Genomic DNA, 26,614 nt, shown 5'->3' with positions numbered 1-26,614 from the left:
CCTCTCACGCGTTACAACAGAGTCCCTTCGCAATGTCATCTCTACTAGCACAACAAGCGGACCATAGACATCGAGAGACTAGGAAACAAGGCGTGCGAGCCAAGGGGGGGCTAGACAGGCGGGTGCAGCGCCTTTTGGGACTGGAGGTTCCACTGCACGTTGCGCATGTACGACGTCCACAGCTCGACGATGACGGCCGTCTCGCTGTTGTACGAGTTGACTTGCTGTAGAGGGTGCGTTCCCGTTCAGCGCAGGGCGGAGTGGGCGAGCAGGCGTCAGCTTCTCGCTCCAAGGGCCCGAAAATGGATCGCGGCAAGAAGCGCAGCTCGGCACTGGCTGTGCAGAAGCTGTGCTTGACAAGCAAGAGCGCGAAAGCGAGACGGCGACGCACCTCGATCGAGCGGTTCAGCTCGAGCATGCTCTCGTTGAGCTTCTCGACCGTGCCGAGGATGCGCGACATGATCACTGTGCATCCGCAGAAGCTGGTCAGCGACTTCGTTCCCAGGGTTGCAGCGTGCAAGCGACCGTAGAGGGACCGCGAGGCGACGCGTCGAGCGACAAAGCCGGCTGAGCGAGTGACAGGACGCACCTTCTTGCTCTTCCTCGTACGGGTTGTTCATCGTGCTGTGTCTGTCTGAGCGAGTTGCCGCGACGGAAAGAGGAGTGCCGCGGGCGGGACGACGCAATCGAGGTGTGTTTGCTGATGAGGATGCGAAGGACGCGGGCTGGCGTAAAAAGGGTCCTAGTCGGATGTAGTTGGCTCTCGAGCGATGGAAGCACTGATCACACGAGCTGCTAGCCTGCAGGAGCGCTGTAAGGCGACGAGATCAAGTCGAACCTGATGATGCCCTCTTCGTTCTTCCCCATTGCCGCCTTGACCTCATCTGCTCAAGAGCTCGGCGCGAGGCAGACTGGGCACACTCTATCGCAATGGTTGTGCGACGCTCCGGCGCCTTGACTAGCAAGGAGCGACATGCTACTCTCGCTCGCCGGCATTGCTCCTCCTGCTTCCGCTTCTCGCTGCTTCCTCCTTCTGCTTGCGCTCGTCAGCCCGGCCTTGCGCGACATCAGACTGTATCAAAGACGATGGTGCCTTACATTGGCTGAAGTGGTACGGAGGTACCCGCGGATGGTCCGGTCCGGAAACAGGAGACTCGCGGTTGGCGATGCCGGCGCTCTCGCCTGCCTCTCTTCCTTCGAGTCCGCCGCTTGTTAGCCCATGGCGGAGCACAACGGGCCCAGGCGCTGGCTTGGCAGGGAAGGGGGCCTCTCTGTGTCGCAGCGTCAGTTCCCCTTCGCTTTAACGCATCGAACTCAGGCTGACGATGATTCGTCGCTGTCCACAGTGCTCGGCCCGTCAGACGCAGAAACCACTCCCGCGCGTGGAGCCGAGCCTCCCGCCGTGACCGTCACGCATGCGGAGCAAGACCACGTCTACCTGTGGGACCAGGGAGAGAACATACCGCATGGTCCGTCTTCCATCGTGTCCCCTGCTTCGGCAACTCACGGGCCTGTGTCTGCAGGTCTGCATCATCTGTCGAGAGAGCCGTACGTGCGACTTGACCGGTCGCATTCTGCTGCACAAGCGGTGCGTGGGCAGCGTCTCTCCGTCGGCAGCGGGCCTCGACTGACCATCGACGTTCCTGTGCAGCTCGACAAGATCGGACTCCAGCACCATACCGAATTTTTCGTAGCGTGGTTCCGCCAATGGTGCTTGCCCCGATTTCGCGGTATCGACTGGACCTACGAGGCATATGTTCCGCTGTTCGACACCGGTCATGGCACCCGTGCGTTCCAATCATGCCCTGCACCACGTCCGCGTCCTGACAGCATTCGGCACCTTGATGCCAGGTTCCTCGCCCTACGAGATTGCCGTCCCAGCTCTGCTGTATCCGGCTAGGTGGTCCAGCTCCGACTCCTGGTTCCTCACGCGCGAACTCAAGTCTCCGCACGAAGTGGCCGCACCAGGCTACTATGCGCTGGTGAACGTCCACGGTGAGCGACAGACAATGGCCGCTGCCGACGCCTGGCAGACGGGACGCATGTCGGCATTCGGGCATCGCTAGAGCATGGACTGTGCTGGCTGTGAGCGCTGACTGCTCTGCCATTCGGCTTGCGGCACGATCATACTGAAAAGGATCTCTCGAACACAGCCCAAAGCTGGCGCAGTACAATTCATGTTCTCGATGGCTTCGAACCTCTTCCTCCGAATGTCGAATGGACTATGGAGGTTCCTCCTTCGAATCACGAGCACAGCCCGCCGCACGCCATCCCGTGGCTGGTAACATTCCAATCCAATCACGGCTCGCATGTCCAGCTTGTCTATGTCCGTGTCATCTTCGCCCGTGCAATCACCGAGGCGGAGCGCAGGCGCAAGGCAGCGCATCAAGTCGTTGCGCGAGGAATCCAACGCACACAGCCGCACAGGAGGGACGGCCGCCTTACTCCTTACTGAGTAGCGCAGAGTGCAAGGACACACAGTGGCCGCTGAGACTCGCAGGGGAACTCCTTTAGAGCGTTGCACAATGTCCTCAACAGAGCGCCCAGAAGAGTTGCAGTTCCCGCAAGATCTACCGATTCGCCGCCGCTGCGGCCGCCGCCCTCAGACGCGCCCTGAGCGCCGTATACTCCGTCCTGACATCCCTATCCGCGTCCCTCGCGCCTCCCTCGCTGCGCGTGACCCGCCCACTCACGCCTCGCGCTCCTCCTCCTCCTCCTTCCCCTGCTGCCTCGTCGTCGTCATCGTCGTCATCGTCCGAGGAGAAGACAGCGCGGCTTGCTCTGCCCAGGTCGCGCGCGGAGAAGAGGGCGTGTCCGCTGTCGCCCACTCCGCTCGGTGCCGACCTCGCCGAGACGTGGCTCGCGATGGATCGGGAGCGCGAGCGGGTCTGCGAGGGTCTCGGAGGAGCCTCGGCAAGAATGGAAGAAGAGCGAGCGTCGCGAGAAAGGTAGGAAGAAAAGGGAGACGCTGCGGCGGAAGCGAGGAAGTCGTTCGAGAGGCGGGAGCGGCGGGTAGAGCTCGACTCCAGACGAGTGTCGCGGGCGTCGGGCGAGTCGCGTGCTGATGAGCGGGCGTGCCGTATCCGGGATGATGCGGTGGTTGCCGGGATGCTTGTCGGCGCAGTCGAAGCAGAAGGAGTGAAAGACGAACGGGAAGGGGTGGCCGTCGTCAAGCGGGAGGGCGAGGACAGCGAGCTTGACGGTGTCGACAGAAGATTTGATGGCGATGGGCGCACGGCGGGCGTTGTTGTCGCAGTGATGGTCGTAGGTGAGAGGTGGGGAGAGGGAGAGGAGCCGGGAGACGTGCCGGCGATGCGCAGACGCCCGCTGCTTCTGCAGTCGCGAGTTAGCCGAGCTATCGAGCGAGGCAGAGAATGTCGTACCTGAGCGATTTGAGCGCTTTCTTTGCGCCCGTCTTGATACGCCAAACCTGCAACGCGCCATCTGAGCAAGTCAAGTCGTCAGCCTGCGCTGCGAGCTGGACAGGGGATCAATGCAGCGAGCGCACATGACACAGCTCGGGCGTCCGTTTTCTGCGCCTGGTGCGTCAGCTCTGCTGGCGGAGTCCAGTTGCGCCATGCATTGAGCGCAGCCAGGGCAAGCAAGCGATTATGGTGCTGGACAGCCGTCAAAGTCTGTAGACGCCGAAAATGTCGCAAGTAAGCTTTCGTGTCGTCAATAGATGAGGCAAGGGCCATCCTCATCGCTTACCTTCGTTCTTGCCTTCCACCACTCCCACGCCTCGCGCCTCTCGCGCTCGACGCGCTGCACCGTGATGTGCGCCTCAAAGCGGTGCATCGACCGCTCGCGCCACTTGTCGAACGCTAGCTCCTTCGCACGGTCTTGCCGACTGGCAGAGAAGGTCGTGAGGCGGGCGGAAAGGGCGAGATTGCGGCGGGTCGAGTGCAGCCAGGCGTGGAAGGCGCGGTCGCGCAGCTCTGTTCGCCCAACGCGTATTCAATGATCAGCGCATGAACTAGTGCAGCGCTGAAGCCAGATTACGGTCAACGGACCTTCGAGCTTAACGGCCCGGTGCTCGTCGGCAAGCACGACGCGGTCTTCCGCTCTGTAGACCTGCTCGGTCCATTGATGGAAGCTAGCACTGCGCAGTCGGAGTCAGTCGCATGAACCTGTCGGTCAGGCTCGAGAGACTGACGCACGCAACGGCCTTGCGATCGAAGAAGTCGCTTGCGTCCCGCTCGAGCGACTTGCGCACGATCACGCGCGACTTCCAGACCTCGAGCGTGGCGCCGACGAGACGCTGTGTGATGGGCGAGCTCAGAGTCAGCGCAAAACGTTAGCGAGGCCAATCGTTCGAAAATTGAGAAGGCTGGACAACGCACGCGGTTTTGCCGCTTCTGCGCAATCTCAAGCAGTTGGCGGTCGCGCAGGCGGCGCTTCGTTTGCGCAATCCAGACTGTGTCTCGAATAGTGTCAGCTGCAACTGAGCGCACGCCTTGACGCTGCTCAAAAAACGCACATTCGACCGCCTCCTTCTTGCGCGCCGCCCTCCTCCCGGCCTCCCACCTGTCCCGCCTCGCCTCCCAAGCCTTCTCGACCCACGTCCTCCACGCCCTCCTCGCGCCCATGAAGTCTCGCACGACGTCCGCCTTCCGGCGCTGCACCTCCTCGTGCCCCACGCGGGCCCTCCACCGCCCAAGCGCGCGCCCAAGGACGCGCACGCGCGAGACGCCCTCGGCCGCGCGGGCGAGGCGCGCGCGCTGCGACCCCGCGTCGGCCCAGGCGGAGAAGGCGGCGAGGCGGAGCTTGGCGCTCGAGCGCGCGACGAGCGCGTCGGCGCGCAGGGGGAGCGTGCTCGAGATGTGGGTGTGCGAGGCGCGCCAGGAGGTGAGGGCGGAGAGGGCGAGTGAATGCGAGGTGGCGCGATGAGAGAGGGAGAGGCGGGTGTGCAGACGCCAGGTCGTGAGGAGGGAAGAGGCGCGCCGAGCGGTGAGGGAGGTGGAGCGCGCATCGGAGAGGGTGGTGAGAGCGCGAATGCGGGAGAGGCGTGCGGACCAGACGGAGAGAGCGGACGAAGCGAGAAGGTGCGAGTGGTGCGAGGCGGCGAGGGAGAGGAGGTACGCCTCGTGCTGCGCTTGTCGTCTGCAAGAAGCGACGTACAACCGTTCAACAGATGCACAGATTCGGAGAAGGAAAGCGAAACGCACCTGCGTTCCGTCCAGACGTCCCATGTCTCGCACAAGAGTCGCTCGTCCTTTGCGACGAGCACCTCCTTCTCCCTGACCCTGAGAGCCGTTCGCCTCACCCACCAGCTGAGCAGCTGCCCCGCCCTCGCTTGCGCCTTCTCCTCGCAAACTTCGACTGCGACGACCTCCCACTCGGCGCGGTCCGCCCTCTTGCGCTCAGTGCGCTCCTTCCACATCCTCATCGCCTGCCGCGCCAGCGCCCCGACCCTGAACCTCGTCGCCCTCTGTTCCCGCACCTCGTCTCTCCACTTGTCCAGCGCGCGACGCAGCAGCCCGCGCCTGACCACCCGATGGACGACCTCGTCCCTCGCCCCCCTCAGCGCGCGCTCCATCTCCCTCCGGGCCTCGTCCCTCCTCCCTTCCTCCCTCGCCCCGACGCGCGCCCTCCACCTCCCCAGCGCCCTCCGCAGCACCGCGCGCGCCCTCTCGCGCTCCGACCCGCGCCAAACGTCCTCGAGCGTGCGCTCGCGCTCCCGCGAGCGGACGAGCGCCGCGCGCCACGCCTGCAGCGCGCAGCGGAGGAGCCACTGGGCGCGGCGCGCGGCGAGCGCGGACGTGCGCTCGTGGTGGAAGGCGGTGAGGGCGCGCCAGTGCGCGAGCGAGGGGTGGAGGAGGCGCGTGCGGTTGAAGGCGAGGGCGAGGGCGTCGCGGGAGAGGGAGGGCGCGGCGGCGGCGGGGGCGGGAGCGGGAGGGGAGGAGGGGGGAGGGAGGGCGGACAGGCGCGCGTGCAGGAGCGGGTGGCGCGAGGGGGTGAGGGGGCGGAGAGGAGGAGGGGAGAGAGGCGCGGCGGGGGCAGGAGGCTGCGTGGTTCGTCGGGGCGTGGTGTGCGAGTGAGAGCGGCGATGCCGAGCTGCAGGAGCTGGAGTGGATTGCAGCGGGTGCGAGTCGGGCTCGACAATCGCATGACCGGGCGATGCGGGGCGAGGACGAAACGCAGACTCTGCAAGCGGAAGCGCAGCGTCGTCGTCCGTCGTAGTCACCGCCGCCTGCTGACGCGCTGCTCGCAGCCCCTGTGCGCGCTCGAGAAGAGAGGTTCTTCGCGCCCTGGGCGTGGGGACGCCGACAAACTGATCATCGGAGCTCGAGTAGCCTTCCGCGCCAGAGAACGGAGGGCGAACGAGCAGTGGGCGCGGCGGCGTCGAGCGAGGACGGGCCGCGACTGCGCGGGGCGGGAGCCTCGACGTCGAGAATGGAGTGGAAGCCGCGCCAGCGTCGTCACTCAAGGCGACGCGGTCGAGCTTGCGGCGGAGGAGGTCGAGGTTGTCGCTCGGGCGGCGGCGGTGATTGCGCCTCGCCGAGTCAGCGGGGGCGGGCGCATCTGCGGATGTGTCCCACGCGCGGAGGACGCTGTCCCATTTGTCGCGCCAGGTGGCGCCGTCCTGCCAGACGAGCTTGAGCCAGACCTCGTACAGCTCGTCGTCGTCGCTGTCATTGCCGTCCTCTCCCTGACCCTGTCTGCGAGTTGCGCCAAGCTGCGACTGTGCGCGGGTGAGGTCTGCCCACGTGCGGGCGTCTGGCGGGAGGAGGGCGAGGGTCTGCTGCACGCGGGTGCGCTGGGCGTGCGAGAGCGGGGGGAAGGTCGACGACGCGGTCGAGTGCGAGTGGGCGAGTGTGTGGTCTGCGTGTAGCTGTCCCTGTGGGCCCATCTGGCCCCTCTGGAGCTCTCTCCTGCGCTGTCCCGGGCAGCGTTGGCGGTGGAATCGACGTGGCTCGACGCGTCTGCGAAGGTTGCGGCCACGGGCGGACGTCCTTCTGTCGGCCAACCACCGCTTTGCACAGCCAGACTGCAGCAGACCAGAGCGACTGTGAGTCAGGAGCACGAGCTTCCAGTCCCCCACACCCGCGCTTATCTTCGGGGGCCAGGCGAGCTCCCCCTCTGCCGTCTCCCGTCACGGGCTGCAGCGCAATGTTCCGCCGCTCGTCGTCGCCCGTGAGCTACCCGGTGTCGCCCAAGCTCGCAGCCAAGCGCCTCCCGCTCCAGCCCGCATCGCGCCGCTTCTTCTCGTCCCGCGCGAGGCTCCACCCCGTCGTCCTCGTCCCCGTCTTCCTCGCCGGCTGCTTCCTCGCGCCCTGGCTCTCGGCCTTTGCGGGCGAGCCTCGATTGCCAGAGCCCGTCTACCGGCCGGAGGATTACCAGTGGCGCAGCTCGGACGTCTTTGCTCCCGCCGACGCACCCCCACTCGTCCAGCACGACGACTATGCTGGCGCAGGCGCAGCCAAGGGCGGCGGGGCGGCAGCGGGCGCACGCAGGGCCGTCGCAGAAGCACACGCTGCGCGGGCACGAGAAGACGAAGCCGAGTGGGAGTGGTTCGAACCCTCCGCCGCCGACGACCCCGACTCTTCCGCTTCCTCTCCTTCCTCCTCCTCCCTCGCCGACCTCACCTCGACGCTCTACACGGTGCACTCCGGCCTGCTCTACTTCCGCTCCTCGCCCGCCCTCATCCCGACCCTCCCGCTCTCCCGCCCCTTCCCCGTCGCGCCCGCCGCGCGCCCGCTCCCTCGCGGCATCCGCGCGCCCGCCCCGCGCCCGCGCCAGCCCGACGAGGGCCTGACGCTCCCTCCGCGCACGCCGCGCGACTGGCTCGCGCCGGGCGAGCTCTTTGTGCGCGCGCCGGGACACCGCAAGCACGCCGTCGCGCCCAAAAAGGCCACCGCCGGGAACGCGCCCGTCCCGCTCCATGCGCCGCTGCCGCCGGTAAGGCAGCTTCATGCGCCGGCGAGAGGCAAGCTCGCGCCCGAGCAGCTGCGCAACGGGCTGCAGGCGGACGGCAACTATGTCCGCGACGGCGTCGTGTTTCAGCGCGCTGGGTTGAACGGGCAGAACAAGGATGCGAGGGGCAAGGTCATCGGGGCCAACGCCGCGCTCGCCGCGCGCGCCAAGAAGGCTGGCAAGCCCTTCGTCCCGGGCAAGCCGGCCGAGATCCTCGAGGAGGAGCGCCGCGTCCGGGTCGAGCGGCAGAAGGAGCGCGCGCGGCAGAAGGCGCTCGAGGAGAAGCCCAAGGGCGGGTGGCAGCTCGCTGACTCGCCGCCCAAGGTGGCGATTGCGCCCGTCGGGTTCAGCGACGAAGACGACGACGACCTCGTCGAGCCCTTTGCGGAGGACGACGGCGACGACTCGCTGTGGTCGCTCGGCGACGACGACGAGGCCGCTGGTGCCCACGCCGGCAACGACGACGCGACCGAGCACCTCCTCAACGACGACGACGCGCTCCTCGCCGCCGTGCACGCCCTATCGGACGACGAGCTCGCCGAGCTCTCGCCCGAAGAGCTCGCGCTCGTGCACGAGCTCGAGGCCAAGTCGGCCGCTGCCGCGCGCCAGGCCGCCAAAGCCGAGGCGCAAGCGGCCGCCGACGCGGCGCCTGCGCGGCGCGCGTGGCGCGATGCCCAGGCCGAGCTCGAGAATCCCGCGCTCGTCGAGGCGCGAAAGGCGCGCGCGGCGAGGCTGCGCAACCCGCCCGTGAGGCAGATGCCCAAGCCTGTGTTCAAGGGCGTCGCAGGCGAGATGGCCGAGCGCGAGAGGATGAACAAGGGTTTGGGAAGGAATGGGGCGCTGCGGAAGCGGTCGGTGGTGGAGGACCCGGTCGTCGCAGAGGTCGAGGAGGTCGAGGCGGTCTCGGCGACATCGGAGGAACTGCCTTCCACTTCCTCATACGCAACCGCCGAATCTACCCCAAGCCCTTCCGCTCCGACGGCCAACCTGACGCGCCGCGGCCTCTTCGATTCTTCCTCGTCATCGTCCTCCTCGCGACAACAGCCCGACCGCCTGCATCCGATTACGCACCTCATCTCGCGGGCCGAGGAGGAGTGGGACGACCTGCTGCGGCGGCAGAGCCAGACGCTCGAGCAGGCCGTCGAGGAGTACAAACGGCGGTATGGCCGCAACCCGCCGGTCGGGTTCGACAGCTGGTGCGTTGCGTTCCGTGCACCGTGTCGTTCCGTTCCGGAGAGTGGTGCTGATTGCGTAAGCGGACGAATAGGTGGCGATTCGCGATGCAGAACCGCGTGATCCTCGTCGACGAGTACGACCAAATCGACAACGACATCCTCCCATTCCTCTCTCTTCCGCCTTCCGAGATGCGACATCGACTCACGGCACTCTCGTCCGATCGGTCGCTCCCGTGGCACGGCAACTCGTTCTCGCTCAAGATCCGCGACGGCGCGGTCGACGTCCAGCAGGGGGACAAAGGCGGCGGCGACCGCCGCGAGGACCTGCTCGACTTGCTGAGCGAGTTTAGCGAGATGCTCCCCGACCTCGAGATCCGCCTCAGCGAGGGCGACGAGCCGTCCGTCGTCGTGAGCGGCGAGGCGAGGGAGCGCCATGAGCGGTTCGCGCGAGAGGGCAAGGGTGCGTCTCGAGTCCCCCTTGTCTGTCTCGTGTGCGGACACTCTAGACGCTTTCTGACCGACAAGACACAGTGCTCGACATCTCCGCCTCGTACGAGATCGCCGAGCCTTCGGGCTTCACGCCGTGGGACTCGCTCTGCCGCCCCAACTCGACCGCGCGACGGCTCGCCGAGTCGCTCCCGGTCGATGTCCCGACGGGCAACTCGCTCAAGCGGTTCGTCTCGATCGAGCATGCGCAGGCGATAGACTTGTGCGAGCACCCTGACCTGCGTCCAATCAACGGCTTCACGGCTTGGTGCGTTCGACACGTGTTCCAGCCTGCTTGCTCTGCCTCAAGACGTAGAACTGATCCGTTACACCGTCCGATCTCGCAGGACCGGCCCGCGGCCACACCTGCTCTACCCTCTCTTCTCCTTCACCAAGACGTCGTCGCACGCCGACCTCCTCATGCCGTACCTGACGAGCGACTTCTACGCCGAGATCGGGCGCGACCCGCTGTGGGAGCAGAAGCAGCACAACATGGTGCTCTGGCGAGGCGACACGACGGGCGCGTGGCACTCGAAGGCGAGCGGGTGGCGGCAGACGCAGAGGGCGCGCTTGGTTGCTCGTGCGTTTGCAAATGCTCGTTCTCGGGTTGCGTTTGGTGGGCGTGATGCTCATTCGTTGCCGGCCCGCAGTCGCGAACGCCAAAGCAGGCTCGACGTCCTTCCACCTCGCCGACACGTCGTCTTCCCCTCCTGACGCTCTCCGCCTGTCGTCCGCTCCGACCGCCGACCTGACGCACCACTACTTCGACATGGCCTACGTGGGCGCGCCGAAGCAGTGCAGCGAAAAGGACACGACGTGCAAGCTGCTGCAGCACGAGATGCGGTTCGACCGCGAGCTGCTCCCCGACGAGGAGAACCAGTACAAGTACGTCGTCGACGTCGACGCCAACTATGCCAGCGGCAAGTTTAAGCGGGTCATGTGCGTCTCGGACATCGCGTCTTTTCCTCCTGTGCTCGCGTTGGCGAGATCCCTGCAGGCAGGGTCCAGCTGACCATGACGGACGTGCAGGAGCTCGCGCTCGCTCGTCTTCAAGTCGACCATCTTCACCGAGTGGTGGACCAAGCGAATCATGCCGGTACGGCCGTCTCTGCACCGGAGTCTGAGACGACCCACGACTAATCATGTTCTCTTCTCGCTTGCTCTTCCCAATCCGTGTCCCGATGTGCAGTGGTACCAGTACGTTCCGCTTCATGTCCCCCACGCTCTCCGCGAACCCGTGCTGACCCTGCTGGATCCCCCGTAGCTACATCCCCCTCCAGTCCGACTACTCCGATCTCGTCGACCTCGCAGCCTACTTTATCGGCGCGCCCGACGGGACGGGGTCGCACGACGCGCAGGCCAAGCGCATCGCGCAACAGGGCAAGAAGTGGGCCGAGGAGCACATGCGCGACGTGGACATGGCGGCGTACGTGTTCAGGCTGTGTGAGTTACGCGGTCTGCGCTTCACGATCTTCCTCATTGCTGAACTGACAGTGACCCTTGTGATGCGCTCGCAGATCTGGAATACGCGCGTCTCCTGCACCGCGACGCAGACGACCTTGGTTCGATGGACTACAACCCATAGACTGTCTTCCCGCTTGCTTCTCGCGCAGCATCTCTCTCATCCTCTGCATCTGTACGCCACCATCTGCATCGATTCATTCGCTATATACCTACGACCGGCATGCTTGCATCCCCGCACGCGTCTGTAGAGCCTCTATATCGCATGTTTGAACAATGCGGTGCGGAATGCAAGCCCTTCCGTAGCCCAATTGTTCGCTGTCGCGCCGTCAGGCTCACGAACGGCGCTATCCGCCTCGCAGCGCACATTCAAGCAAACGTGAGGTCCAGATTGCGGATAGGGCCGTAGCAACAACAAACCGGAGAGAGGAAAAAAGCACCCGCCTGCGTCGACCACTCGACCCGCGCTACGCCGTACCGGCAGAGCCCTTCTTCTTCGAGCCACTTTCACCGTGATCCTCCTTCTGCTGCCTCGCAACAGCCTTGTCCTCGTTGCCAGTGTCTACTCGTGAGACGGTCAATCCCTTTACGAGGTGGCAAAAAACTGCGGCTGGAGACTCACGCGAGGTCTGAGTGTGGCGATCACCGTCGATGTGGATGAGGGCGTCGAGTTTGGCATCGATCGAGTCGAATTCGTGCGCGAGGGACTCGTGGATCGATTCGCAGTTGCGCGTGAAGGACCGCTGGATCGAGTCGATGCGGCGCACGGGAGACCAGTGTGCGAGACCCACTGGCAGCGAGGCGGGATCAGCGTGGACGGCCCGGGTTTTTGCTCCGAGCAGCAGATACGCACAGCAAGCCAGGGGAGAGAGCGCGACTGCGGGCGGCAACACTGTGACGCGGGTCTGGTAGCGGACGCGCCCATCGGGCATGAGACGCTTCGTGCGCGTGATGAGGCGCATGCCGAAGTAATCGCGAAGAGGCATTGCGCTGATGATCCGCGCGAGAGCGGTGCCAGACACACCACGGACTAGGGCGAACGGGACCGAAAGGAACTAGCTTGGGGACGCTGGCACGCGAGAGCGGGTACGACGGTGGCCGCAGATTGCAGTGTAGAGACAGGCGGCCGGGCTGAGAGGGTTGCACGTCTGCGCGTTGCGGGCAGATCGTGCGCGCAAGGCGACGAGAGGAGATGAAAGGAAGCCGAGCAGCCTGGTACACTGTACACGCGGTCCGGGAGTGTACGAGCGTGTGCGAGCGGCTTGCGCTGCGGGAGGAGCGAGCGAGAGCAAGTGAGAGATGAGGAAGGAGAAGCGAGCGATGAGACGGGATAGAAACGTGGAAACAGCACCTCTCAACGCACTTTGTCTGCTTCCTGCGTTTGTACAAGCTTGCAGCCCTTGGACCTAATACTCTCGGTTCGTCTAGGACGGCGCACTGGTCGTGAAGGGTCTAACACTCGCAACGCAACGACGGACCGGTTCGTCTCATTGCAGCGCAACAGAGTCTGCCGATCTGCATACGAGGGATGCATCGCAGTGTACTGACGTCAGCAGGTCGTGCCCTCGACACGATGTGTATTGGAAGGGCGGGACGTGGACCTCCGCGCTCGACAACCTGCTTCAACGCCGCCTCAGAGACGGCGCGGAGACCCACGAGCTGGCATGCGGACGCTTGGTTGCTCAGCCGACGCGGGCTTGCGGATGCGCGATTCTGCTCCGAACGGGATGTCTTTCACACACGTCCGGGAGGCAATGAAGTCGAGCGCTCGGCGACTTCGCGGTCAATGCTCCAAGAGGATGCAAGCGGTGCACGACATGGATGACAGCAAGCATTGTAGCGTCTCACAGCGAGAGCCGTCCCCGAGCAAGAAAGAGGGAGTGGGATGGAGGAAAGAAAGGAGAAATGCCGCCTCCAGTATGGAACAGGTCGTATCCTCGCCCCCCGAGGGGAGCATCCACGTCCGTTGAGTAAGGAGACCATCGCGCTCCGCTCCTCGCTTCGATCCGGGTGCAGGCCCTTGCGAAAGAGCCCGCACCCGGTGGCCAAAGGGGGTCACCGCTCCTCCGTGTCGCGACGGACAGCCCGCGAGGGAGGGAGGAGGGGCCGGCCGCGGGGCGTGTTTGAGTGTGGGTCGAGTGCAGTGCTCGACAGTGGCCAGACAGGGCCAGAGAGACGTGAGAGCGGGAGAAAAAGTTGCGGATGCGAGGCGGGAGGCGAGAGAGGTGAGCAGGCGGCGGGAGCGCGCGAGAGCAAGACGAGGCGGGAGCTGTGCGTGCGAGTGCTCGCAGTGAGTGCAGTGGGAGCGTGCACATGCTGTGTCGAGGGAAGGGTCCGGATGGAAAGGGAGACAAGCGGTCGACTTCGGGCTTGCGTCCGCTCCATCTCCACCTCTGTCCGCTCGCAACTCGCCTCGCCCGCAATGTTCGCCGCAGTCCGCACGCCCATGCTCCGCTCCGTCGCAGCTGCTGCTGCCCGCCCTGCTCTCCCCGTCCGCGCCGCCCTCCCGCGCGTCTCGGCCCGCCTGTACCACGAGAAGGTGCGCTCCCGAAAGTCGCGACCTCATCGCACCGCGCACCGCTCACCCACTCCCTCGGTCCCAGGTCATCGACCACTACGAGCGTCCCAGGAACGTGAGTAGCCCGCTCCCACCACTCTGACTCCGCCACGAAGCGATGCCGAGGCGGGCGCGATTAATCAGACCAAGCGGTGGCGACCCCCCTCGGCACGCCCTCACACCTCGCTTGGGGCTTCTGCGCGATCTGCAGTGGGCTATAGGAGACTGTGCGACACTGCAGACACCAGCAGCGTGGTACCGGGTTGACGTCGTGATCTCGGGCTGACCCTCTCCACTTCGGGTTGGACACAGGTTGGCTCGCTCGACAAGAACGACATCAGCGTCGGCAGCGGCCTCGTTGGTGCACCCGCGTGCGGTGATGGTGCGTCCAGCCCGCATCGTCAAACTCTCGAGGAGCGACGTTGACGTTCTCCTCGCCTCCTCCCCTCGCCCTCATCTCGCTACTCGTCTCGCGTCGCGCATCCCCGCCTCTTTTTACGCCATCCCGCCCGCCAACAGTCATGAAGCTCATGATCAAGGTCGACGACAATGGCATCATCTCGGATGTCAAGTTCAAGACGTTCGGGTGCGGCTCCGCCATCGCGTCGTCGTCCTACATGACTGAGCGCGTTAAGGGCCTCTCGCTCGAGGAGGCGGGCGCGATCAAGAACACCGAGATTGCGCAGGGTGCGTGCAGTGTCGTTGTGGTCTGTCTCGGGAGAGATGAGCTGACTTTGACTGTTCCCGCTCAACCAACTCCTTTCACGCCGCGCTCTTCCTCGTCGCGCACCTTCGCCTTCTACCGTCTTTCCTTTGCTTGGACGAGAACAGAGTTGTGCCTCCCTCCCGTAAAGCTGCATTGCTCGATGCTTGCGTACGTTCACACCCGTTCCCTCTGCCCTTCCCCCTCGCCCAGTCTCCTACCTCGATCTTGACCTCCGAACTGACGTTTCTTTCCTCGTGCAGCGAGGACGCCATCAAGGCTGCCATCAACGACTACCGCAAGAAGAAGGACGCGGCAGGCGGCAAGATCGGCGCGGGCCACATCGACGTCTCGCAGAGCGTCGTCTCGGGCCAGACGGTCGCCGAGGCGCACCCGGGCAGCGGCGCCGTCTGATCGGACTACCCGCGCTCGCGTGCTCTCGCTCGCACCCACCATGTCATGTGCACCCTCCCCCGTCTCGCTTTTTTCATCCCGCCCTTCTCCTGTGTGTATACTCTCTCGCTCTCGCCGCGCAGTTGTTCCTTCCCTCGGGGCTTTCCCTTCCTCTTTCCCGCTTTGCCGCTCTATCGTTAGTTGTCCCCTCTCGCTCGTTGCATGTGATAACAAGGTCTGCCTTTGCGCTCGAACCGGTCTTCGGTCCCTCTTGCGCGCGTCGCGTCTTTGCTCGCGGCGTGCCGCTGTTCGCTGGCGCTTCCCGCCTCGCAGGTCTCTTTTGAGCGGACTCGGAGTGAGACATGCGAGTAGTGTGGCAGCAACAAAGAGAAGAGAAGAAACAAGCCGCCCGCCCGATCCCCGCCCAACGTACAATGGACGTATGAGCGACTTGGACGTCTAATCCCGCGCATTGTTGGTACATCTCGCGGAGTGAGGAGGAACGGTGGCAAGGAGAAGGGAGAAAGAGAGAAGGGTGTATTATGGCCTGAAGGAGCGAGAGACTGCAGCAGAGCAAATTGTCAGTACAGGCACGCAACCAGATGCCCCTTCAACGCACGGGCATATTTGTACAGACGATTCAGAAGCTTTTGCTGCTTCAACTCAGGCAGATCTGCCGCGTCCGTCTTGATCAGATCGCACACGACTGTGCGAAAGAGAGCAGGCGGAACGGGAGAATGGGCAACCTCGTTCCGCTCGCTTGCGACGTTCCAGCGCACGGCCTCGAGGCCGAGGCGGTAGGCTGCCTTAGCCGTTACGTCGCGCTGCAGGAGCGCCGACATGCGATCAACGTAGCGTTGAAGGACGGTGAAATCACGCGTCTGCATTCGGAAGCGATCGAGGGGAGGCAAGCTGTCGACAGGTGCGGGCGGATTGCGCAGCTTCGGTACAAAGGAGTCTGGGTCGAGACTCGTGAAGAAGGTTGCTGTACAGATGAGAGCATCAGCGAGTGCTTTTATCAATCGAGTCCAGCGTGAGAACAGAAGAGGAGGGCAAGGAAACGCGCACCTACAATTTGTCACGCCGAGTAGCTCGTCCGTCTCGTCTTCGCTGAAGCCGCCGCGCCCCAACGTTGCAATCAGGCAATCGACAATGGCTGCCAGTCGAAGCATCAGCCGTTGCCTCTTTTTGCTCCGAAAGCCCGCTCACACTCGATTAGAACCCTGCGGACCGCGTGCTGCAGGAGGATCGAGGCGTTGCTCTGTCGATTAGGAGACAAGTGAGCAGATTCGCTCGAGTGCCAGCGGACAGGACAGCGTACCGGCGTCGCGCGGAAGAGGTCGTCGCCGGACAGCACGACCTCAAGTCTCGTCGGAGGGTCCGGTCCGCCCGTCTGCTCGCGCTCCCGCAAGACCACATTGACGAGTAGCGCGGACTCCCATAGCTCGCTCCACGCCACGTATGCGCAAGCCGCCGGCTTGAACAACAGCGCACTGCACACGGCCTCCCTCCTCTTCGCGGCGTCGACCTCGCCCTGCGCAAGCAGGAGCGCGCGGACAGTGCGGGGCCGGACCGAGACGCTCGTGAAGCTTGGGCGCTCGAGCGGGACGCCAAAGTCGGCGACCTTCACGCCATGGCGCGCGAGCGCGAAAAGCAGAGCCGGGAAAGAGAGGGTGGCCAGTCCGACGCGGACGAGCGGCGATGCATAGCTGGACGTCGAAAGCAGCGTGCTTGTTCTTGAGCCTCAGCTATAGAGCCACTGCAGAGCGTCGACTGAAGAGCGACGCAGTGACCGCTTCCCATCGAACGAGAGCGATCGGCCCGCCCCACATTGCACTGGCGCCAGATACGCAGCGAAGGATACTCAAGATTGTTCTGTGTGACCAAAATCGCGCCTTTGCGCTTTGACCGATTTTCTCGGTGCAACCGCGCGAGCTCGAGGGTCTTGTCCCCCTCAACTTTCCGCTCCTCTTTTGCTCTTCCGTAGTTAAGCGCGAGCAAGCGCGAGTGAGCGCTCACAGTACACGTCCTGGTCAGGCAGGCGATGTTCAGGTTCAGCTCAGAGTCTCGCACGACGGATGTCAAGTCTAGTCCTCTCGAGGCGGGCCGCCGTTTCGCGAAGCTTGCGTCTGCGTCGTATCTCAAGTTGCAATACGGCGCAAACTACCGGTCTGCGAGCACGTGAGCGCAAGAGGACAGCGTCAGTCAAGTGCCCCTTGACCGCGAGCGGATTGCGGAAGGCGGAAGGGTAAACGCACAGAAATCGGGCAGCGAGTCTCCGCGTTTGACAACCTGCTTCCACGCCTCTTCAAAGTCGGCGGGCAGGACGACGTAGCTGTGTGTGTGTTGAATCGCATGCGTAAGCGCTGACGGGGTGAAGAAGAGAGTCGTTGCAGAGGAAGCGAGACGGACCGGTTCTTGCGCACGGCTTGCAGGCCCGCGGCTTGGCAGATGGACGAGATCTCGGCCGACGAGATCTTCTCGGGTCGTTGGACGTCTGTCGAGTGCGCACGAGGGGTGGACGAGCAAGTCAGCACGGGCGGTGCGGGAATACTTCGAGGCGGACGCGGACGCGAGGCAGGCATGCGAAGAGACGGAGTGACGCACAGTCCTCGAGGTCGACGTCTGCGCCGATGCTCATTTTGCCCGTAATGGTCTGGAAGATCAAGCGCTTCTCCCTCCTGCTCGGGTTGGGGAACTCGATCTTGCGGTCGAGGCGGCCGGGGCGGAGCAGCGCCGGGTCGAGCGTGTCGGCGCGGTTCGTCGCCATGATGACCTTGACGTTCGAGCCCTGGTCAAACCCGTCCATCTGCGTCAAGAGCTCGATTAGGATGCGCTGCACCTCGCGGTCGGCGCCCGTCTGCGCGTCGAACCGCTTGGTGGCGATCGCGTCAACCTGCACGGGGCCATGCTCTGTAGTCAGCACCAGGTCGCACAGGCACTGAAGCCCGCATGAGTGAGCGAGTGAGCCTGAGCGCACCTCGTCGATGAAGATGATGCTCGGCGCGTTTTCGCGCGCCATGCGGAATACGTCGCGGACCATGCGCGGGCCCTCGCCGAGGTATTTTTGCACAAACTCGGAGCCGTTGACGCGGATGAAGGACGCCGTCGTGTGGTGCGCGACGGCCTTGACGAGCATCGTCTTGCCCGTCCCTGTGCATTCAGCGAATCGCTTCCGGTCAGGAGGGGAAGCGGTCTGAGGGAGCGAGGCAGGAGCGCACCGGGAGGACCGTAGAGAAGGACGCCGCGCGGCGGATCGATGCCGATTTGGCGGTACAGGTCGAACTGGGTGAGGGGAAGCTCGACGGCTTCGCGGATCTCCTGCTTCTGGATGTCCATCCCACCAATGTCCGAATACTTGCTGCTCGATGGTACGCGACGCGACGGTGAGAGTGTCAGCGGGCAGTCGTGAGAAAGCGACAGGGAAGCGAGGGCACGCACACGTCTGGCCGCTCGTCCGACCCGAGCATGCTGATGCTCGAGTCTGCCTCGGGCGGGAGGACGTCCACGAGCGCGTTCGAGTGGCGGTGGAGCGCGACCGAGCTCGAGGGCTTGAGCAACTCGCGGTCGATGGTCGAGAGGATGCGCACGACATAGTTGCTCCCCGTCGTCGAGCCGACAATGGCCGTCGTCTGGTCGATCGGCTCGAGGAACTGGCCGATGACGAGCGGGACCGACTGGATCCGCTTGACTTCCTCCTGCGCGCGGAGGAGCTCGCGCTTGAGGTTGCGCGACTCGTCCTTGATGTAGTCCTCCTGGAGCGCGAGGAGCTCGAGGTGCGCCTCGAGCTTGGCGAGCTTGAGGAACAGGTCCTCGTCGGTCGGGAGCGACGACAGCAGAGACGCCTTGTCGGCCACCTCGGACGTGAACGTCGGCTCCTGCGGTGCGCGTGCGAGCGGAGCGGTCAGCGAGCGATGGAGGCGGCCGAGGGCGCGGGAGGGTGGCACGCACCTCGCGGTCAATCTGGATGCCGAGGTCCTCCATTTCTACAGCTCTCAAACTGTTCTGCAGCAAGCACGCACGAGCGGCTAGGCGGAGTGTGCGGGCGGGACGAGGCGAGTGCGGTGACGCTGGAGCAGCGGCGACGGCGACTGGACGAGCAGGCGGGTGTGCGGGGCTATGCGGGGTGCTAGCAGCGTCTGTACTGCTTGCACGGGGAGCTCGAGCTGCTCGCTCGGCGCGGTGCAGCGGGTGTGGGTCGGGCCAACGTCTCGAGAGACCGCGCAAGCAACTTGGCCTCGCGCAGGCGAACCGCTCCCGCTGCACTCCCGGGATAGCTCTTCGAGTTGCTCAGCGCAACAAGTCGTAGAGGCAGCGGAAAAGGGGTATCGAGTAACAGAAGACTACGACCCTCGGCACGACAGGACGAGGGGGAAGACGAGGTGAAAGGGCGGGAGAGGCATGCAGGGCAGCGCCGAGGGATGGAGCAGGGGCGGAGGATGCGAGCGTGTGATACAGCGAGGGGATGTGGGGGGAATGTACGGGTACGGCGGCGGGGAGGGGAGGTGGAAACGAGAACAGAGAGTGTCTACTTGCTTTGCAGCGCTGTTGCCAGCCTGTCGTCGTTCGCGCGCCAGGGAGCCGGGTCAGCTCACCTGTTCAACATGGGAGGGGAGGGTCGAACGCACCAGTCAAGCCCTTCTTCCAGCCCCTCGCCCTTGATTGCACAGCTCTTGAAGATGCTCCACTGCCGGTTCTTGAGCGTATCGAGCCCGAGCCCCTCTGACACTTCTGCTGCCGACATCGCATCTGGTTGATCCTGTGCGCATGTCGTACGTTTCAATCAGCGCCCGTCAAAATGAAAGAACAAAGAGCGGAGAAAAGGCGAGGCGGGCGCACCTGCTTGTTGGCAAACACGAGCAGCTTTGCGTCCTGGAGCTCCTCCTCGTTGAGCATGGCGAGTAGTTCTGCCTTGTTGATCGGGAGGCGCTCGCGGTCGGCCGAGTCGACGACGTAGACAACGGCCTTGGTGTCGGCGTAGTAGCATCGCCAGTACGGCCGGATCGACGTCTGCCCTCCTAGGTCCCACACCTGCGTGAGAACGACTCTCGAGTCAGTCATACAGTAGAAGTACTGATATAGAGGGACGAGGGACGCACCTGGAACTTGATGTTCTTGTACTGCACCGTCTCGACGTTGAAGCCGATGGTCGGGATGGTGGTCACGACCTCGCCGATCTGCAACCGGTACAGGATCGTCGTCTTGCCCCTGTGCGTACTCCGCTTTAGTCAGTCTCGGACCGGGCGAGGCGGGGCATAGAGGAGGAGAAGGGTGACGGACGCAGAGTCGAGCCCGAGCATGAGTATCCGGACCTCTGTCTGTCGCGAGAAGAGGCCCGAGATCTTGGTGAAGAGGGACGAGAAAGACACGCCCTGTGCACGGCGGTAATGCGGCAGGTGGAGTCGGCAGCACGAGGTGGACGAGGGGATGCGGGGGGAGGGAGGGGGGGAGACGGAGCTGCTGTCAGCGAGTGCGGCAGGGGAGGGTTGAGGGAGCGCTGCGCACCATGGTGGCGAGAGCAGGGCACACTCGGGCGCCGTCCACAGAGTCGGAGAGGGGGTGCTCGCGTGCTTAGTCCGATACGAGCGTGGCGGGGGGGATGAGGGGACGAGACGGGACGAGGGAAGCGGAGCACGCGAGCCGGGGGGCGTGCGAGTGCGCCGAGTGCAGCGTGCTTCTCGTCTCGGCTGCAGCGAGCGCGGCGGCGGGTGTGCGGGTGCGTGCAGATCCGCCGAGCGCGAGGCGAGGCGGCGAGGGCGCCGCTCGCCAACTGCCGCTCATCCTCTCTCGCCTCTCTCGTACAGCTCACAGGTAAGGCCGCCGAGATCTGTGTGTTCATTCAGCTTGTTGCACAGTGTCTCGGGCTGCAGGGCTTCCCGTGCTTGTCTTCCGTCGCCTCGTACTCCCCACCGTCTCGTCGACGCGATCGAGCGGCTGTGGGCCCGCAGTGCACACGCGTGCGTCGCTGCCAGGCCGCCGCGCTTTTGAACCGCAACCTGCAACCTGGCGAGCACACGGGCGGGTCCGTTGCGCTCGACAGGTCTCGCTGACCTTCTGCTTCTCCGTCTCTTCGCACGCTTGCCCGACTCGCAGCCCCTCGACATGATGTGGGCAATGCGCTTCGGCGCGCGCTCCTTACACCTTGTCCGTCGCAGCTCCACCGAGGCGCTGCAGGGCCGCCCGCCCGTTCTCAGCAAGGACACTGTCCTCCAGATTCCCCTTCCCGCCGTTGTGTCGGTTGCGGGTGGAGGTGCGTGTCTGCTGACCCCGTGCAAAGTCCCAGACCCCCTCACTGAGTCTGTCTTTTCTCTAGGCGGCATTGGTTTCTATCTGCTCTACAACCGCCTCGACAACCGCCTCGACTCGCTCTCAAAGCGCCTCGACACCATTGACAGCACGCTCAAGACCATCATGCTCATCGGTCAGGAGCGTGACAAGTATGTTTTGCGTGAGTCCCAGCCACAGTCCGCTCTGCCATCTCCTACAGGCCACTGAGCATTTCACGAGTGCACAGGCAACGAGGCCGAGGCGTTCTTTGCTGGCAAGCAGCACAAGGAGATCGGCGAGGGTGGCTCGGAGGAGCAGGCCTCTGCCGGCACGGCGTAGCGGGTGCGGGGTGGTGGGCATGGGCGGGTCGCTTTTTCCCCTCTCCTTGTTGTCGCTACTTTACATGCATCATACTGGTTCTCCTCTGTCCTTCGATCTGCGCTATCACGCGAGGCGGAAAGCCCTGCTTGCGAGCCTAAAGATGTGACAGCTCCCGCTTTGTCGCCACCTTTGGCGGCTCGGCGATGAGTCTTGAGTGGGAGCAACCACTTCCGTGCGCATCTTCTTCTCACCCTCCCGCTTCCCGCTACTGCCCTTGGCCCTTGCTGACACTGAGAGTTGCGTTGCATATGTCCTCACGCTCGGGCACTCAGCAACGATACGGTACCCCTTCGTGAGAGATGAGAATTGCGGGCTTTCGCTTGACACCACTCCTGTTGAGCCTGAGAGTTTCTGTGAGATTGCAAGGTTTGCGGTAGCAAAGCAAGCCCATCACGCTTTGCGCGTTACTGCCGCGCTTCCACGGGCGAGGTTTCGAGCGGCGGCGGCGAGGCCCGAAGCACTCTTCATCTGCGTTCTGTTGCTCTGCGTGCAGCGACTGCAGCACCTGCCAGTGCCACACACCCGCACGCATGGCCTCCCTCCGCGCCTCGGCCGCCTCCGCGCGCCGTGCCGTCGCCTCGTCCTCCTCGTCTGCAGCGGCGTCTGCCCCGGCAGCTTCACGCCGCCAGCTCCACTCGCGCGTGCCCCTCGCCTACAGCCCAGACCATGGCATCCCCGGCTTCCTCTCCCCCACCGCCCTCCGCACCGTCGCAGTCGACTGGCAGCAGGGCGTCCTCGACCGCCTGAACGACCTCGTCCGAGGTGAGTAACGCTCCTCCACCCCGAGCCAGGACTCGCGAGCACCGCAAAAAGTCCTTGCAGCCACACACTGACCCATTCGGCCTCGTCTCGTGGCGCGGCCCGGCACAGGCTCCGACCTCGAGTCGCTCAGCGTCCTCCAGACGGTCAAGCAGGCGGCGCAGGACCCGACAAAGACGCTCGCGTTCAACTATGCCTCCGAGGCCCTCAACAACTCGTTCTTCCTCTCGACCCTTGTGCGCTCCTCCCCTCCCCGTGCCTCGCCCCCGCGCCGAGACTGACTCTTCTCGCTCGTCCTCCTCTCCCTCCGCTGCCCTCCTCGCCCCCCTCCGACTCTCCAGTCCCCCACCCCTTCGTCCCCGAACCCTTCGTCCAACTTCTCGCGCAAGCTCGCGACGATCCCCTCGCTCGGCTCGTTCCCGGCGCTCGTCTCGCACCTCTCGGCGCACGTCGCGGGCCTGCACCCCTCGTCGGGCGCGTACGTGTGGCTCGTGACCGACCCGAGCGGGAACCTCGGCGTCGTCGGGACGTACGCCGGCGGGACCGTCCTCGTCAAGGAGCGGTACCAGATGGGCTATGGCGCGTATGCGGGCAAGGACCTCAAGGTCCTCGGCGAGGAGGTGCCCGCTGCTGTTGACGCGGGCGCAGAAGGAGCGGGCGCAGCAGCAGCAGGAGCGCCTCAGGGGCAGCAGCAGCAGCAGGACAAGAAGCCCGAGTCGGCATGGCAGACCGTCTCGCCGCAGCAGAAGCAGCGCGGCGCCGCGGCGGCCGCCGACGCGTCGCTCCTGTCCGAGGGCACGCTCTCTGCGTCGGCCATCTACTCGTCCGTGACGCCGCACGCGGCCGCGCGCATCGGGCAGAGCCTGCACCCGCTCGCGTGCATCTCGACCCACCCGCACTGCTACCTCGCAGACTACGGCCTCTGGGGCCGCGACGAGTACGTCAAGAAGTGGTGGGGCGCAGTCGACTGGGCAAAGGTCGAGGACGCGTACGACGGGTTCCGCCGCAACACGCGCGTGTAGACGAGGCGTGGGGATCAGGCGGCGAATGTATTTCTCTCCATCTTTCGCACTTCGACCGACCAGGGTTCCGTCTGCCTGTGCGAGATCCGGTCTTCTGGGTTGATGGAAGACTATCTGTCTCAGCAACCGGAGTTGGATTAGGCTGCAGTTAGGTCGCGCGAGATAATCAGGCGGGCGAGAGGGCCGAACCGTGCCCTCGACGTCATCCGAGCGAAGGTGTGGAGGTGGGCCTCGTGCACTCAAGGCGAGTCGATCGCGACAGCAGCCTCGAAGCAGAGCTGCAAGGACTCGGTACAGCACCGGCAGCAGCAGCACCCGCGACGAGCTCTCGCTGCCCTTTGCCCGTCGCCCTCGGCGCCCAAGTTTTCCTTTCGCCGGCGCACCGCCTCTGCGCTTCCGCTCCTCTCGCCAACGTCCTGCGCTGCCAGTTCGAGTCTACCTGGCAGCTGCATGCAAGTCTGAGGCCTACTCTCAGCACTCCTCCCTCCTCCCCCGGCCAACTCGCGCGACTCGCCGCCTCCGGAGCGTGCGCTTTCCGGCCCTTCGTCATCCTCGTCGCCCGGCTCCCCCTCTTCTCGGCCCGCGCCAGTCTCACGCGATGGAGACGCCCGCGCTGCTGAAGCGCGATGACCCCTTTTGTGCGTCTCTCCCTTCTCCCTGCCCAGCGCGACAGCGACGGAGACGCGGGCGCGTCCAGAAGAGGCGAGGGGGCGGAATGACGCCCGTCCGGCTTCGGAGCACCGGCGCCCGCCTGGACTGCCCCTCGCGCATGCTCAGAGGGCTACTGCGCACTTTTGGACGCGGGGCGAGTGCATTCCGGGCTTGCCGAGCGGCGAGGGGTTGCGCCACTCGTGCGGGCGAAGAGGGCTGAGGTGAGCAGGACCGGAGTTGCGGCTCTCGTGCTGCTGGTGGCAAGACCTGCTTCGGGGTGCTGCACGAGTACTTATCAGCAGAATATGGACGCGAAACAAGCGGCGGAACTCGAGCTGACCCGGAATGCGACCTGTCCCTCGAGCAGATGGGCGGCATCGCGCTTCTTCCGACCCGCTCTCGCGCGGCGGCGCCTTTCTCGACGGCGCCGGGCTGCTCAACCAGGAGCCCAACCCTTTCGAGCAGTCCTTCGGCCCGCAAGCCTCGTCGTCGACCTCGTCTGCCCAGAAACCCACCGACGGCACCGCTTCGGCGTCCGGCCGGCGCGCGCGCTCGACGAGCCCGTCGAGCCTGATCCCGCGCCACACGCCCGGCGGGTCGCAGCGCCTCCCGCCGCTCGCGCTCATGCAGACGCCCGGGACCGAGTTGTCGGCGTTCGGGTGGGGCGACGATTCGCTCCGGACGGGCCCGCTCTCGCCTGCGCTCCTCAACGGACCTGCGGGCGGTTCGAGCCTCTTTGATGCGTCGATGCGCACGGGCTACACGCCCGGCGTGGGCGCGACGAGCGCCGGTGGGTCGAACGCTGCGGGCGTCGCGTTCCCGCCGCCCAGTCCCGCGACCGCCGCCCTGTTCGCCATGATGACCAACAACACGCCCGGCACCGCCGACGCGTCCGCCGCTGCAGCACTGGCAGGCGGCGGGCCGCGCCCGCACGAGGGCCCGAACGAGGCCAACTCGTTCGAGGCGAGCTTTGCGCGCGCAAACTCGGACAACGCCATCACGTCAGGGCAGACGAAGCGGGCGCCGCACCACCCAGGAGAGACGCTGCACCGCTCGGCGCTCGCCAACCAGATGAACGGCGTCATGGGCGGGTCGGCGCCCGCCGTGCCCCAGCTCTCGGACGTCAACGGTGGCGCCGGGATGCAGACGCGCTCGACGGCGCAGCATGCCGCGCCGTACCCTGCACACCAGCAGCCTCATCCGGCGGGCGGGTACTACCCGCCTCACGCCGGCAGCGGCTACCCTCCCTCGGCCGTCGGGTATCCGCCTTCTTCCGTCGCCTACTCCTCCGCCGGCCCCTCGGCCTCGATCGCCCCTCCCCCTCCCGCCGTCAACGCCACGCAGAACCCGCTCGACCTCCTCACGCAGGCGAGCTTCCACAACGACGATGCCGTCGTCGCCGCCGCGGCCCTCTCGGGCCTCGCCACCCCGGGCGGCGGCGGTTTCCCCGCCGAAATCCTCGCCGCCGCGCAGCAGGCCGGCGCCGGCGCGCCCTCCGTCATGCCCGGCTCGACCGTGACGGGCGGGCCGGGCGCGCTCGGCACGCACGCGAGCAACGGCGGGCCTCCCGCCGCGCAGGCGCAGGCGCAGGGGCAGGCGCTCGTCGCCCCCGGCGCGGTCGAGGGCTCGCCGGCGCCTTCTGCGGGCGGGAGCGGCAGGGCGAAGCGCGGCGCGGCGGCGGCGAATGTCAACGCGCCGCCACCGTTGCAGCAGCAGGGCGGCCCGCCGGCCAAGCGGCAGAGGAAGCAGACGGCGGCGGCGGCGGCGGCGATCGCGGCCGAGGCGCAGGGCGTCGATGATGACGAGGAGATGAGCGGTACGGGGAGCGCGGCGAGCAAGAAGGCGCCGGCGAAGAGGGGGAGAAAGGCTGCGGCGGCAAAGAAAGAAGACGACGATGGCGCCACCATGGTGGGCTCGTCTGTCGACGGCGGGTCGCCGCCCGATATGGGCATGGATGGAGAGGGCGACGTGCCGGCGCCGGCGGCGAACAAGAGCGGACGCGGGCGCAAGAAGGACACGGGCGAGACTGAGGAGGAGAAGCGGCGCAACTTTCTCGAGCGCAACCGCCAAGCGGCGCTCAAGTGCCGCCAGCGCAAAAAGGCGTGGCTCCAGTCTCTGCAGACCAAGGTCGAGCTCCTCACGACCGACAACGACGCGCTGCAGAGCACGGTCAACAATCTCAAGGAGGAGGTGCACTCGCTCCGCGCCATCCTCGCCGCGCATGCCAACTGCCCCGTCGCGCTCGGGAACGTCCCGCCTGCACCCCTCGCGCCCGGCATGGCGCCGCCGCCGCAGAGGGGCATGCCCGGGATGCCACCCGGCGCGCATCCGCACCAGATGCAGCCGCAGGGGCTCCCGCCTGGCTTCGCGCCGCGAGCGGCGTATTAAGCTCGCTTCGCATCCTTCTCTTTCTCACCACTCCTTTCCCTCTCTACGCCGCATCAGCAACTCTGCAACCCTCGCATATCGTCGGCGGTCAGGATATTCCCTCCGCTTCACTCCCACCTCGCATGCCCCTGCTCCGTCTCCTTTCGCTTTCATCCTGCACATAGCTCCCTTCTTTCTCATTCGTTGTTCGTTTTTTCGTTCCCTTTCCTTCTCCGCCTTGAGCCTGGTCGTAGCGCATACCCTCCATTTCTCTCCCCTCTCTCGCTCCACTGTCGTTCCTTTACCTCGCTCCGACCCTCTCCCCTCTCTGTCGTATACTTCCTTTCCTTTGCTCTCTCTTGCCTACTCTACATCCGCAGCACGCCGTCGCGCGCATCCTGCAGCGCAGTCGTCGCAGCATTCTGATTGTCCAGAAAGTGTGGCTGTCGGAAGATGCGTACGAGATTCTCGGTCG

The 26,614-nt window shown here is 65.3% G+C and overlaps 11 protein-coding genes across 11 annotated transcripts; 6 read left to right on the top strand and 5 right to left on the bottom strand.

Moving 5' to 3' along the window:
* Positions 1-110: 110 nt before the first annotated feature.
* On the bottom strand, positions 111-620 carry DAD4 (Dad4p; the record flags this gene model as incomplete). The annotated part of the gene is made up of 3 exons (XM_076650952.1): positions 111-224; positions 392-465; positions 590-620. The coding sequence occupies 3 exons, from the start codon at positions 618-620 to the stop codon at positions 111-113; spliced, it is 219 nt and encodes a 72-aa protein (XP_076503504.1).
* Positions 621-1,219: 599 nt separating this feature from the next.
* On the top strand, positions 1,220-2,066 carry JCM10292_003392 (uncharacterized protein; the record flags this gene model as incomplete). Its single annotated transcript, XM_076650951.1, has 5 exons — positions 1,220-1,283; positions 1,347-1,469; positions 1,524-1,588; positions 1,652-1,787; positions 1,852-2,066. The coding sequence occupies 5 exons, from the start codon at positions 1,220-1,222 to the stop codon at positions 2,064-2,066; spliced, it is 603 nt and encodes a 200-aa protein (XP_076503503.1).
* A 504-nt stretch (positions 2,067-2,570) lies between these two features.
* On the bottom strand, positions 2,571-6,853 carry JCM10292_003391 (uncharacterized protein; the record flags this gene model as incomplete). Its single annotated transcript, XM_076650950.1, has 9 exons — positions 2,571-3,333; positions 3,384-3,444; positions 3,509-3,635; positions 3,712-3,938; positions 4,014-4,102; positions 4,161-4,261; positions 4,344-4,417; positions 4,481-5,103; positions 5,169-6,853. 9 exons carry the CDS (start codon positions 6,851-6,853, stop codon positions 2,571-2,573), a joined length of 3,750 nt encoding a protein of 1,249 aa, XP_076503502.1.
* Positions 6,854-7,113: 260 nt separating this feature from the next.
* Positions 7,114-11,163, top strand: JCM10292_003390 (uncharacterized protein; the record flags this gene model as incomplete). The annotated part of the gene is made up of 9 exons (XM_076650949.1): positions 7,114-9,113; positions 9,185-9,552; positions 9,624-9,846; positions 9,926-10,158; positions 10,229-10,517; positions 10,608-10,674; positions 10,768-10,775; positions 10,843-11,021; positions 11,096-11,163. 9 exons carry the CDS (start codon positions 7,114-7,116, stop codon positions 11,161-11,163), a joined length of 3,435 nt encoding a protein of 1,144 aa, XP_076503501.1.
* Positions 11,164-11,506: 343 nt separating this feature from the next.
* On the bottom strand, positions 11,507-12,025 carry JCM10292_003389 (uncharacterized protein; the record flags this gene model as incomplete). The annotated part of the gene is made up of 2 exons (XM_076650948.1): positions 11,507-11,829; positions 11,893-12,025. 2 exons carry the CDS (start codon positions 12,023-12,025, stop codon positions 11,507-11,509), a joined length of 456 nt encoding a protein of 151 aa, XP_076503500.1.
* Positions 12,026-13,461: 1,436 nt separating this feature from the next.
* JCM10292_003388 (iron-sulfur cluster assembly scaffold protein) lies at positions 13,462-14,713 on the top strand (the record flags this gene model as incomplete). Its single annotated transcript, XM_076650947.1, has 6 exons — positions 13,462-13,578; positions 13,643-13,672; positions 13,909-13,978; positions 14,116-14,283; positions 14,428-14,470; positions 14,563-14,713. 6 exons carry the CDS (start codon positions 13,462-13,464, stop codon positions 14,711-14,713), a joined length of 579 nt encoding a protein of 192 aa, XP_076503499.1.
* A 2,142-nt stretch (positions 14,714-16,855) lies between these two features.
* On the bottom strand, positions 16,856-18,676 carry RPT3 (proteasome regulatory particle base subunit RPT3; the record flags this gene model as incomplete). Its single annotated transcript, XM_076650946.1, has 8 exons — positions 16,856-16,863; positions 16,951-17,027; positions 17,105-17,189; positions 17,300-17,588; positions 17,673-17,845; positions 17,914-18,053; positions 18,134-18,570; positions 18,644-18,676. 8 exons carry the CDS (start codon positions 18,674-18,676, stop codon positions 16,856-16,858), a joined length of 1,242 nt encoding a protein of 413 aa, XP_076503498.1.
* Positions 18,677-19,220: 544 nt separating this feature from the next.
* ARL1 (Arf family GTPase ARL1) lies at positions 19,221-20,200 on the bottom strand (the record flags this gene model as incomplete). The annotated part of the gene is made up of 6 exons (XM_076650945.1): positions 19,221-19,248; positions 19,321-19,451; positions 19,532-19,723; positions 19,792-19,900; positions 19,973-20,064; positions 20,198-20,200. The coding sequence occupies 6 exons, from the start codon at positions 20,198-20,200 to the stop codon at positions 19,221-19,223; spliced, it is 555 nt and encodes a 184-aa protein (XP_076503497.1).
* A 594-nt stretch (positions 20,201-20,794) lies between these two features.
* JCM10292_003385 (uncharacterized protein) lies at positions 20,795-21,298 on the top strand (the record flags this gene model as incomplete). Its single annotated transcript, XM_076650944.1, has 4 exons — positions 20,795-20,799; positions 20,848-20,942; positions 21,006-21,140; positions 21,207-21,298. The coding sequence occupies 4 exons, from the start codon at positions 20,795-20,797 to the stop codon at positions 21,296-21,298; spliced, it is 327 nt and encodes a 108-aa protein (XP_076503496.1).
* A 572-nt stretch (positions 21,299-21,870) lies between these two features.
* On the top strand, positions 21,871-23,121 carry JCM10292_003384 (uncharacterized protein; the record flags this gene model as incomplete). The annotated part of the gene is made up of 3 exons (XM_076650943.1): positions 21,871-22,102; positions 22,211-22,335; positions 22,441-23,121. The coding sequence occupies 3 exons, from the start codon at positions 21,871-21,873 to the stop codon at positions 23,119-23,121; spliced, it is 1,038 nt and encodes a 345-aa protein (XP_076503495.1).
* Positions 23,122-24,117: 996 nt separating this feature from the next.
* JCM10292_003383 (uncharacterized protein) lies at positions 24,118-26,160 on the top strand (the record flags this gene model as incomplete). Its single annotated transcript, XM_076650942.1, has 1 exon — positions 24,118-26,160. One exon carries the CDS (start codon positions 24,118-24,120, stop codon positions 26,158-26,160), a length of 2,043 nt encoding a protein of 680 aa, XP_076503494.1.
* Positions 26,161-26,614: the final 454 nt, after the last annotated feature.

Source organism: Rhodotorula paludigena, assembly GCF_050403205.1.
Source record: "Rhodotorula paludigena JCM10292 DNA, Rt_paludigena_JCM10292v1_ctg43, whole genome shotgun sequence".
Taxonomy (NCBI): domain Eukaryota; kingdom Fungi; phylum Basidiomycota; class Microbotryomycetes; order Sporidiobolales; family Sporidiobolaceae; genus Rhodotorula; species Rhodotorula paludigena.
This window is presented reverse-complemented; position numbering and strand designations above follow the sequence as displayed.